The sequence below is a fragment of the Sipha flava genome, unplaced genomic scaffold (genome assembly GCF_003268045.1).
Source record: "Sipha flava isolate LNK unplaced genomic scaffold, YSA_version1 75_pilon_pilon, whole genome shotgun sequence".
In the NCBI taxonomy this organism is placed as follows: Eukaryota; Metazoa; Arthropoda; class Insecta; order Hemiptera; family Aphididae; genus Sipha; species Sipha flava.
In genome coordinates this window covers 1,788,288-1,800,576 of record NW_020273615.1, presented here as the reverse complement: position 1 = coordinate 1,800,576, position 12,289 = coordinate 1,788,288, and the positions used below count along the sequence as shown (strand labels likewise).

Sequence of the window (12,289 nt, the reverse complement as noted above, 5' to 3'; positions counted from 1 at the left end):
ATTATACTGGAATTCGATGAACTTATAGTAAAGTATACGATAGTAATAACAACAACATATGTATAATTTTTAGAGTGTTCGATACAAAAATAACTTATAACAAAAAATAATCGTTTATAATCGGAGAGACTTCCAGTACTATAATAAGACCGTGAGAAAGATGTAGTTTTTCGAACAGTACTGTCAACAAATTATATAAACATTATGTAAGGTAACCATTGTAAGATATAATTTAAAAATAACGTTTTAAACTGAATGGAAAAAAAAAAATTCAATATTCACTTCGAATTGGTTGTAAATGATTTTCTTTGAATACTTAATGTAAATGATGTTCGTGTAATGTGTATATCATATGCATATGAAATAATAGATTTAAAAATGCTATTACAAAATAAATATTTAACTGATGAATTATTCGGATATATTTGTATGTATATATTAATTTCTTTATATCGAATTTGAACTAAAAAATATAAACGTTACTATGATGAGCACATAATAAATATGTATTTTAAATATTAATTAATAGAGTATTTTTTATATTTTTGGAGTATATAATATATTGTTTAATGCATTGTATATTTAGCCGTATCTTACAAACAACGAGTACAATTAGCAAACAAGTCTCGTTAAACTGTTTAAGTAGATTTCTGATAACTCAATAACTATACAGTTCGACGAGAGAAAATTAAATCATTAATTATTAATTTGTTTTATCGAAAAAGTTAGCCGGATACAGTAGTTTGACTGTTCGAACAAGATGCTGGTAGCAGACATAATTTAGTTGCTTTGAAAATATTCTTGATAATTTAAATGTATATTGACTGGTACAGAAAAATTTGGTTGATTGGTTGTTTTAATAAATTATGTAATAATTGAAATCAGAACACGAATATCTTCAAGATAAATTATGATGACTAGTTTTTATAATATATTAAATTAAATTTGAAATAATTTACATATCTTGTTTTAAATATTCTACAAAAATCAAATAATAATAAATAAGCAAAATGATAAAGTTTTTAGTAGAAATTTAATGTATATTCGAATAATTGAATTATTCTAATATTCGAATATTCAACTTCGAATAGGTTCGCCGTTAATAATTCGAATATATAAATATTTGAATATTCGAACATTCGAATATCACTATTCAATGCTACAATACCTATTATTATTAAACGTTTTGTGTTGCGCGAAAACTTAAACAAATAATTTTCGTTATGTATTGTATTGTAAAATCGAATACTGATATTCGAATGGTCGAATAATCAAGTATTCGAATTATTTACACTGGACCTATTCGAGTTTGAATAATCGAATATTCGAATAATTCCCATCGTTGGTTTTTAGTTAGCAATCGTATTTAGGTTTGTGAAATACCCAACTAATACTGCTGCATCATTTTTATTTTTATCATTTTTGAGAACTATAAGCAGTATGGTTTTTAAAAAAAAAAATTTGTAACACACACATGTTAAGTATTACAAAAGTTAACATAAATCAACCAATTATTTTTTCTAAATAATAATATTATAATGCAATTCAATCATCGTTTAACTATATATTATTTATGATGGTGTCTGCAAATTAAATTCAAAATCAATTAAAATTAAAATTTGGGTTTAAATAGACAAAAAAAGGCAGGGGACTCTAATACATATATCATTTTTAGCGTTTCATATAGTCTCAAACAATTACTAGGTAGGTAATTAATTATAAATGGGTATATATATTATGAAGTGTAGTTAGTGAACAATTTCCTATAAAAACTATTCATGTGCTTTAAATATGTATAAACTTGCAAATTACTTACTAATTGTTTTAAATAATAAATTGTAAATATCTTTATGAAATAAAACAATTAAAAACTAATATATTAGTTAGTATTGTTTGTGGAACACTGTTTTATTGTGAATGATTATTTTTAACAAACAGTGTGCGTTTCAGTAAAATTGTTGGAGGGATCTTAAAAGGGACGGTTTATAAGCGCTGTGAGAGTTTAGAGGAGCTGAGTCCTCTTGCCCCTCCCAACATTGTTGTATACAGACGGTGTACATATTGAACTAAATAAATATTTATCAGTTTCGTTTACTTTTAAAATATTTTAAAAATATTGGTTTACTATAAATATTTTAAATATTCGTTGACCATATTTTGGACTTTGAATAGGCAATCATCTGTTTCAATAATTGAAACTGTAATTATTAACTTTTAATACTGTTTAAGACTTTATATTCCGTTTTTCGCCAATTCCTTCGTCTTGCTCTCACTATGGTTATGGATGTAGAAGGACCAATAATTACAGTTTCCACCTAAAACAGATTTCTGTGTTCCGAATCTTCTCGGATATGTTTCACTGAATAATATGAATGTAAGAAGTACACGAGTTATTGTTTTTGACCTTCATTTATACCTTCGGACCCTAGCCTCCGGGATGCGATAACCCTGGATTCTTGTGATTAATCTACTGCTAAGGTATATATACCTCATCATCATTTTCCTAACCATTTAACTGGTTTCTACTGCAACGCACACACACACCGGAGGTAACGTGAAATTTTTTATTGCACGAGAGAAAAATAGATGCTATGCATCCATTACCATCGCATAAAAATACGTTACTACGGTAGACAGTATATTACTTTGTATACTACGTAAAACCTCTTACTATATTTGAACAATATATAATAAACAGCCATCAGCTCGCCATCCATATTTCCAGGGATACCTTATAGCCGAGGCCCTAGGGGCACAACCATGGAACACCCTATCACAGCGGTTGCCGAACTGTGATGCGTGCATCCCTTGGGAGGCGTAAGGCAAATATTTATATTGTATATTACATTACTTTATTATTACAATTTTGTTTTCAGATCGACAGTAATTTGTTTATGTTTAAACTATAAAAAAAACTTTATTTTATTTATTCGTGGGAGGCCCCATTATTTTTATTTTATTTTTTGCTTCGGTGATCTAAAAAAGTTTGAGAACCGCTACCTTATCATGTCGCCACTACACACACTCAACTATTGTATAAACATGTGTTGGGCTTATGGTACGCGTGGTTTTCCAGTGAATTTACACGTATATACGTATAGTATACGGTCAGAACCTGATGATTTTAAAAATATATATTCGAACGATAAAAGCCGTGACGAATCGTTGAAACCTTTTTGCACGCATGGCTGGACATATATGCGTATCCTGTTACCGGACGACCTACCGGTTGTGTATGATACGTAGTCGTATTTCAGGATAAACATCGTGTCCAACATAATACGTACGCCGATTCCAACTGTACCGAGGCCAAGTCCTCCGTTTGCTGTCTATTTGGAAAGCATCATCGTTCTTGCAATTCGATTTTTAGCGCACGCACAAGATGTTAGTTTTATTATTATTACCATTGTTACTCTAAACTCGGTCGAAAACGTTACGTCGTGTACCCGATTATCAGTCTTCTGTTTGTGTGTACGTCTGTTGATTTGTCGCCGTTTATTTCCGTGTTTCAGAAAAGCGACCAGAAACATTGTGGATGCATGGCTGGTGTCGCACGCTTCGGCCAGCAGTTGCGGCGGAGGCACGGGCAGCGGCGGCGTCGGCGTGGGAAGTAGCGCCGGAACAGCGACGGTCACGTCTGCGGCGGGCAACGAGCGTTCGTCCGCCGTGAGCTCGTCCGGCGGTGGCGGCGGCGGCGGCGGCAACAGCGGCACCACAACGCCGGTGCGCAAGATATCGGCTCACGAGTTCGAACGTGGTGGCCTCAAGTCCATGGTGACCACTGTGGACGGTACGCCCACGTTCCTCGTCCACGAGCATCAGTACGAGACGCCGGTGGCCCGGAGACGGTCCAGGCACGAGCTTCGGCAGCTGGACGAGAAGCAGCTCGTCTTCGAGTTGGTAAGATGGCTTTTGCCCGGTATTCACCCCGAATGCGGATATATATATACCGTGGTCGTGCACGAGAAATCCGTAGAAATTTCGAATGCGAGTTGAAGCGGGGGGACCAACCACATGGTATACCGATAGATATTGTTTGTAACGAAAAAATTGTAGCGATAACATAACGATTATTTTTCTTAATCCATCCTGTAGCTCATTTTTGACGGCAATATTAATGGTACACATAATTCTTTTGTTCCTTGCGATTCCTGTTACGCACCCGTTAATACGATTTTTTGGCCCGGTGCCGTGGGCAAAATTTCAGCAGCTCTTTTATTCCTAGCACATGTGTACACACGCCTGTGTACGAGATACTTTGTAAAATGCTCCTCCCCGGTGCCGATTGAACAGCGATGAATTTACTCGCGAGGGTGTCGGTAGCTATTACACAGATGTTAATACACGCGAGGGACAGTGAGAACTTCTGAGGGACCCGGGACTAATCGGTTTCGGGCCCCTTCCCTTTGCAATTATTTGACCAAGACGCACCAAGATCACTTGGAAATGCTTTGGTACAGAAAAAACATTGTACACAAAGCCGAAACGACGGGCCCTGGGGATCTAACCCCCCTCCCCCCCCCCCCCCGTCCACTTTCTCACCGGCCCTGAACACACGATATGTACACTCGTAATAATACAAAACGTCGCTGACCGCGCACTGCCTTACCATAGGAGGTGTTGTGCGCGACGAACGCTTTATTCGTTTCGGGAATGTCACCTTGTCGCCCCACATGCGAACGCACAAACATCCGTTAATTGAACATTTAAACCTTGGACAAGCGGGGCTAATTAATGCCCCGGCACAAATGCCATCGGAATTGCCATACAAATCAATTGGTCGCGCACCGGGAAGGCGGCGGCGACATCGTGTGCATTCTAATGAACCGCATCTGTACGCGTGCGTGTGTACATTTGAAATGGTAATCAACCACGCGCGGATTTTCCTTTCCGTACGTGTTTCACCCACGTAACATATAGAACGTACGTCGTTGTCGTCGGCGCCGTTCTCCCGCGGCTGCGTTTTGAATTTATGATTCTCGCGAGGATAGGCGTTGCGCGCGCGCGCACGTAGCGCGTATTATTGTCCGCGTAAAACGTGTACGCGCGCACGTACGGTAAGTACGCGTACCGTTGTTGTGATTGTGTGCACTTAACGCGCGTTAGACTTTTGTTATGTGCTTCTCGGAAGTCCGCTCGGAATGGGTTCGCGGATGCAGAATGTATTTTCATCACTGCAAACCGAATCGGTTCCAGTTTTTTTTTTTTTTTTGTTTTTTTTCCCTATCGCATTTCGACCGTTCGGGGTAACATCGCTCTTGTGAAACAACACACCGTTTACGCGTCGTGATAATACTCAGCCGGAAACGATCCCGGTACGGATCGAAACGGCTGCCGGTTAAGGGGTAGGGCAGGAGCGCGGCAACCGCAATGACATGTGTGTAACCACGCGATGGACGTGTTCCAGGTGAAAGACATATGCAACGAGTTGGACGTACGGTCGCTGTGCCACAAGATTCTGCAGAACGTGAGCACGCTGTTGAATGCGGACCGGGGCTCGCTGTTCCTGGTGCAGGGCGGCGGCCTGTCGGCGTGCCAACACGACCACCACCGGGCCAATTCGAAACGCGTGCACAGCCCTCCGAAGCCGCACCCTAGCATCACGGTGGGATGCCTGAGCAAAGACGACCATTCCCATAGCGCGGCGACGGACTCGGACACCTCGTCGGCCGCTGCGGGCACGGCCCCGGTCGCCGCTGCTAGCAGCACCGCAGCCGCGGACCAGCACGGACGTAGCGGCAGTAACAACAACAACCACCACTATCATCACCACCCCCACTACCACAACCACTACCACCACCACCACAACAGCAGCAGCAGCAGCAGCAGCAGCAGCAGCTACTACCATCATAACAGTCGTGACCATCAGCCGTGCAACAATCACCATCATGTTCCTAACGCGCCGCTGATGCCGTCGCCGGTCGTGGCCGTGGCACCGCTCGTCGAGGAGGTAGTAGTCGGCGGTCTGATCGTCGGCTCGCCTGTTGGCTCCACCAACGTGGGCTCGCTAGCGCCCAAGCACGTGGCCTCGCCGCACGTCTACCAGGGCTGCCAGTCCAAGTGTCTGGTGTCCAAACTGTTCGACGTGTGCTCGCGGTCCACGTTGCAGGAGATGGAGAAGAAGAAAGAAATACACATACCATGGGGTACGGGCATCGTCGGCTACGTGGCCGAAAGCGGCGAGCCTGTCAACATACCGGACGCGTACAAGGTGAATATCAGGGGCGTATTTTGACTTACTTCTAAGGGGGAAGGGGGAGGCGACTCAAATTTTTTCTTTAATCCAGACTCAAAATTTACAATTATAATTTTTAGTAATATTTAAATCAGGCGAATCCTTAATATTTGTGGTTTTTTTTTTTTTTAATCTAATGCCGGATCCATTTAGAATCGACTTTTGTGTAGTTATTTTTTAACACCTGTCTGTGTTTTGAAATTTACGCTTGTGTTTTATTTGATTTTTCACTTAGTATGGATCCGACAAAAAGTCCAATTCAGTATTCACAACTACGCGTAATTTGATTTCGTTATAAAATGATCCGCATTAAAAAAATTTTAAATGTGTATCTCATATATAATCGATTCCTTAAATACGGATTCAGAGGGGGACGATCGTCCCTTTGCCCCCCTAAAATACGTCCATGGTGAATATTACTGTTGTTTGTTGTTATTGCGCAACAAAGTCGCACAGGAACTTTGGGCGGATGCGTTCGGAATTAAGGTGTTAAGGAGGATATCCATTTTTTTTTCGTGTGTCCCTAAACACGTCTTTTAGAAAACGATCGTGATGGTCTTATCTTGTTTTGTTTGTTTTCCGGGTGGGACGTGCAACGATGTCGGTAGGATTGCGTTTAACGCAGTACGATTGTATAGCGCATTGGACGAGGGGTGGTATTATTTTGGGGTTTGGTCCACGACATAAACTTTTTTGAGACTTCGGCCCATAAATATTAGTAACGATGTGTTTTTTACCTCCGAACATAGCGTTAAGATACAGTTTCAAGAGTCTTAACACGTTCATCTGTCCCCTATAAATTTGATTTACATTTTTGCGATGATCGATTTGGTCACGTATTATTATTATTATTTAAGTCTTTCGAATCTAATTCAATAACTTTGCGTTTCCGATTCAAATGTCAATTGTCTTCGCTCGAATCGCCTATAACTGTAGTATAAAAGGGTAAAGTTCGTGCGCACAAGTTGGTTATTTGCCCTCTGGCGCCTACTAGAATTTAACGTCTGAGGTACCTTTCGAGTGTCGCATAACATTCGTGAAACATTATATGTTATTGTATCGTGTCAGACAAGATGAAATCATAATGAATACATTTTGACATTTTTTTTACAATAAAATACACAACTATACGCTGTAAATTACAACCGTTAGTGTATAATGTTTAAATTCTTTGGATAACAATATTAGGTACAGTTCAATCGCTTAGTTTTGTAACAATTATATTATTTAGCCTGTTCTTATTTTTATTTGTAAAATAATTAAGTACCCAATCAATAATTAATGTCATTATTATCCCGATTATTTACACTACTTACGGCAACATAATATATATACAAAATAATAGAATGAATCTCAATAATTCTCTGTTCTGTCTATTAATAATTTGTAAAAAAGAGAAAAAATCAAAAATATACTTTAACACAATTTCATATAATTCGTTTTAATTACTGAAAATGCGGAACTATACGAGGATGCTATAAAAGGGAATTTGTATTAATCTTTAAATAATATCCGACAATGGAAAATATATTCGAAATTCAATATTTTGAACATTTTAATTCATAGAAAATAGCTATGCTTTTAATTTTGAAATAAATAACATAATAAGTATTGATTATAAATTCACGATCTTATAGTGATAAACAGAGGCGCAATTTCAATGAAAAAACTGGGGGTGCTGAAGCCTTTCTATCTTTTTCATATTACTTTATGATTATAGACACCGGCAACCCGTACAATTCAACAGTTACTAAAATATTTGGTAAATATTTGAATATTTCTAAGTTTAAATTTTTCACTTTGATTTTATATTTTTATTGCGCATACAACGAATTACCCGTCTATAAACACAATGTTTCATTACATGATCACAATTCTGAGTGAAGCGAATCGGTAAGAATATTATGGTAATATAATGATGTTTGTATTTTACTTTTCAACACTTTTTTGGATAGAAATACTGGTCCAAAAGTTTTTTTTAGGAACTTTTTATATTTTAAATTGACATGTGGTGGTACTTTAGATAGGTCATTTTTTATAATATTTTTAAATTTTAAAAAAATTTCCAGTCGTGAGAAAAAAACTGTCCTGAAACGGCAAAAATACGTTATAAATAAGACTTTCACTTTTCAGATTTTAGTTATTCAGTCATAATTCCAAAAGTAATGTGGCTAGAAATTTGAAAGTCTTACCCTATAGCAAAAATATTTTTTTTCGTATTTAATAAAATATTCAAAAAGCGTATTTGATTTAAATATAGAACTTTAAAAATACCTAATTTTTTGAAAGTCTTTATGTAATAAAATTTTTATTTTTGGATATTAAGTGAAAATTTAATATCATTTAACTCATATACCAGTACTTACTAATTTATCGATAATGAAAAATGTTTAGAAAAATCGTTAGTCTGAAATTAATTTCATAAGCGTACTTTTTTATGCTTGCGATTTTTATAGATTTTACTGTTTTTACATCAATTTTTAACATTAAATATTTATTAAAAAAAATGTGGTCCATCCAATCATAATGAAATTTTGGATAATAAATATTTGGTTAAAAAATAAATAATTTTCTTCGTCAGACAGTAAAATGTTAAATAGGTTGATAAAAAAAGAACCTACCGATAATTAGACTAAAAATGGTAAAATATACTTATAAATCGTTGATTTATATACTAAATCTTTGTTCAGAATCGTTTTGATAAAGAAATGATTTATCAGTTCTTTAAAAATCAGTACATTTACTACTAGGCTTGCCAGTCGTCCTGGTGTCCCGGTCGATCATTCACGATCATTCAGATTATCCCAGAAAATAGAAGCTGATAGAAAATGACATTTAATATACTTATTTTGTGTTCATATCAAAATAAAAAAACAGTCATTCGATAGGTTTGACAGGTTTAGTTTTAAGGATTTCAAAATCTGGCATCACTACCTATTACTATTATCCAGTTCGAGGACCAAAGAGACGAAGGACGAACGTCCACCACCATTATTTAAATAATAAATTTATATATTTATACAATAAAAACTCTGTTTTTCTATACATAATGAGAAATGAGTATTTAAAGGTAAATAAACATGAACAAATTTGAGGGTGCTAATTTCGAAAATGGGGGTGCTTAGGACACCTAAGCCTCCCTCTAAATTGCGCCTATAGTGATAAACGATACCAACATTCTGTGCAAATATTTCAATATGGTTACAACAAATCCATATATTGCCAATTTAGTGTAATTTAATATTTTCTTAAACGTGTATTTATTTCCAATCATCGTATCGATGTTTCGCTTTTCGCATCATCGTTATTTTTGTGGAAAAATTCTTAACGAATTATAAACTTCAAATAAAATAAAAAATACGCGATAATTGTGAATTTTAAATGAGGATGTCTATGTTGATTATAGTTGTGTAATCATTTACCTAAGATCACTCTTTAACCTCGCATACATTGTTGACTAGAAGAACCGGTTTTACAAAAGAAAAAAAAATGCTCTTATTACAGCTATATAGCTGTTACCATTTGAATTGGGAAAAAATTATATTTTTGTTTCTAGTATTACATTACTGTTTGGTCAACGATTTAGACGTTTCGAAGTTTTGAATCTAATCTGACAATATAAACAGTATTAAAAGTTTACCATTTTGAAGAACATAATTGTATAGACTATGGTAGTTATTATACTCACATATCGATGTACATTACTGGTATTAAGCTTTTCAGGATGAATGTTATATTATTCTTATAATAGAAACTTTTACCATATTATTGAATAGAACATCATGTAAATGGTGTGGTTTAAGTCGAACGTATCTTGTTTTTTGTAGAAATCGTGTCGTTAAATTAAAACGTCACCTTTGATGATGTAGTGTTTATTTCCATTTTCACATTTTTTACTGTAAACATATGCTTGGATTTTTTTGACTTGGTGTATGTTTATTTTTCAGGATACCCGTTTTAACCACGACATTGATGCTCGTACCGGATACAAAACGCACAGTTTACTGTGCATGCCGATCAAAGACTTTAACGGTGAAGTGATGGGTGTAGCGCAAGTGAGCGTCAATGAATTATTTTAGACGTTTATGTATTACTGCACGGGTTTGAACGTGTTGCTTATTTTTTTTTAGGTGATCAATAAAAAAAACGCACCGTGTTTTACGCAAAACGACGAGAAAGTTTTTTCGGATTATCTACAATTCTGCGGCATTGGCCTTAGAAACGCACAGCTCTACGAAAAAAGCCAGTTGGAAGTTAAAAGAAATCAGGTGCGGAATTTATTAATTAGACGTGAACCGTCGAATATAGGTCATATTAATATTGTAGTTGAAGTATCTGCTCATTGTATTGTAACTAGGCGCCTTTAATAACAATCGATTTATTATACAGGTTCTATTGGATCTCGTTCGTATGATTTTCGAAGAACAAAGCACAATAGAGCATATGGTTTTTAGAATTCTCACGCACACTCAGTCTCTCATACAGTGCCAGAGGGTCCAGGTAATTGTTTTTTACTATATATCCGGTATGCTTATGGGTTGATAATGATCGCTGTATCGTTCGGGCATTTTGTACATTTTTTATGTCGCCAGGTGTTACTGTTACACGAGGCGTCGAAAGCAAGCTTCTCACGGGTGTTTGACTTTGAGCCCGACGACCTGCAGGGGAAGAACAACGAGCGGACAAGGTAAAGCTTCCATATTTTTCTTCGGAAAAAAAAATAATATGTACCGTGTTTTCATTGCCAGTAAGAGATTAAACAATTTATTTGTTCATCTTATTCTCGTCTACTCTTTAGGAACTGTGTTGTTACTAATAGTACTGTAATTTTCCAGCCCCTTCGAAAACAGATTTCCGGTTAACTTTGGCATAACAAGTTATGTGGCCACTACCGGAGAGGTAAGTGTTTTTTGTATATATGCCGGTATTAAACTTTTATTAAACTTATTAAACTTTTTTTAACATTGTTTAAACTTATTTTGTGATTTAAAAACATTTTTAGACCGTCAATATTTCCAACGCTTACGAAGACCCGCGGTTCGATAAATCGGTGGACAAAAACACCGGTTTCACACACTCCACTGTGCTATGCATGCCGATCAAAAATTCATCAAGCCAAATCATCGGAGTTATACAAGTAATAAATTATTCATTGAATACGTTAGATTTGCCTTCATTAATGATTATTAACATTATTTCGTTTTTAAAATATTAACAGGTATTTAGTAATTATATGTTCAACAGTTTAAATAAATAAATATTTTTCTCACATTCATATTTAAATATTTATCATGCTTAATGTGTTACAGTTAGTCAACAAGTTTGATGATCTCGTATTTACCAAAAATGATGAGAATTTTGTGGAAGCATTTGCTATATTTTGTGGCATGGGAATACACAATACACACATGTAAGTAAGTGAAAGTGCTTAAAGTCCAAAATGCACTAGGCATGTATGCCAATATTTCAGATCTGTTTTGCATTTATTTCATACTCATGTTTTTAATTTGTAGGTTTGAAAAAGCCATGATTGCTAATGCAAAACAAAATGTCACATTAGATGTACTTAGTTATCACGCTTCAGCTTCGTTGGATGATGCACAAAGACTAAGGGTATCTATAGTTTTAAATCTTTTTTATTTATATCTCATCTTCTTCAACCATATTTAAATTTCAATTTTATTCCCATTTTTTATTTTAGGCTTTACAAGTGCCATCAGCCGCTAGATACCTTTTGTACGATTTTTCTTTTGACGATATCAATTTGACCGATGATGACACACTTTTGGTAAGAATATTTTTGTATTTATTTTTTAATGCTAATCAATTGCAACTTAACCATTAGAGATGAGCAATTAATTATTATAAAACTACTAAATAATTAGTTCATCAACTAATTATTTGAAATGTTTATGTATAGATACTGAAAATACCAAAATATTAGAAATTATTATAAAATAAATCAACTAACAGTTATAATCATAAATAATATTAAGTACCTAAGTACTAAGAAAAATAAATGGTATTGAAAATTCTTTCAGCTCTAGAAATATG

The 12,289-nt window shown here is 35.6% G+C and overlaps 1 protein-coding gene across 5 annotated transcripts in view; it reads left to right on the top strand.

The window, feature by feature from the left end:
* The window catches only part of LOC112692644 (dual 3',5'-cyclic-AMP and -GMP phosphodiesterase 11-like), a 65,286-nt gene that overhangs the window by 48,266 nt on the left and 4,731 nt on the right, over positions 1–12,289 (top strand). For all 5 annotated transcript variants that reach the window (XM_025567371.1, XM_025567374.1, XM_025567372.1 and 2 more), the window contains 11 exons: positions 3,513–3,900; positions 5,408–6,211; positions 10,183–10,290; positions 10,366–10,503; positions 10,625–10,735; positions 10,828–10,922; positions 11,071–11,134; positions 11,238–11,372; positions 11,545–11,645; positions 11,749–11,848; positions 11,937–12,023. In XM_025567371.1, coding sequence (XP_025423156.1) covers positions 3,513–3,900; positions 5,408–6,211; positions 10,183–10,290; positions 10,366–10,503; positions 10,625–10,735; positions 10,828–10,922; positions 11,071–11,134; positions 11,238–11,372; positions 11,545–11,645; positions 11,749–11,848; positions 11,937–12,023 — 2,131 coding nt within the window. The remainder of the gene's footprint in view (positions 1–3,512; positions 3,901–5,407; positions 6,212–10,182; positions 10,291–10,365; positions 10,504–10,624; positions 10,736–10,827; positions 10,923–11,070; positions 11,135–11,237; positions 11,373–11,544; positions 11,646–11,748; positions 11,849–11,936; positions 12,024–12,289) is intronic.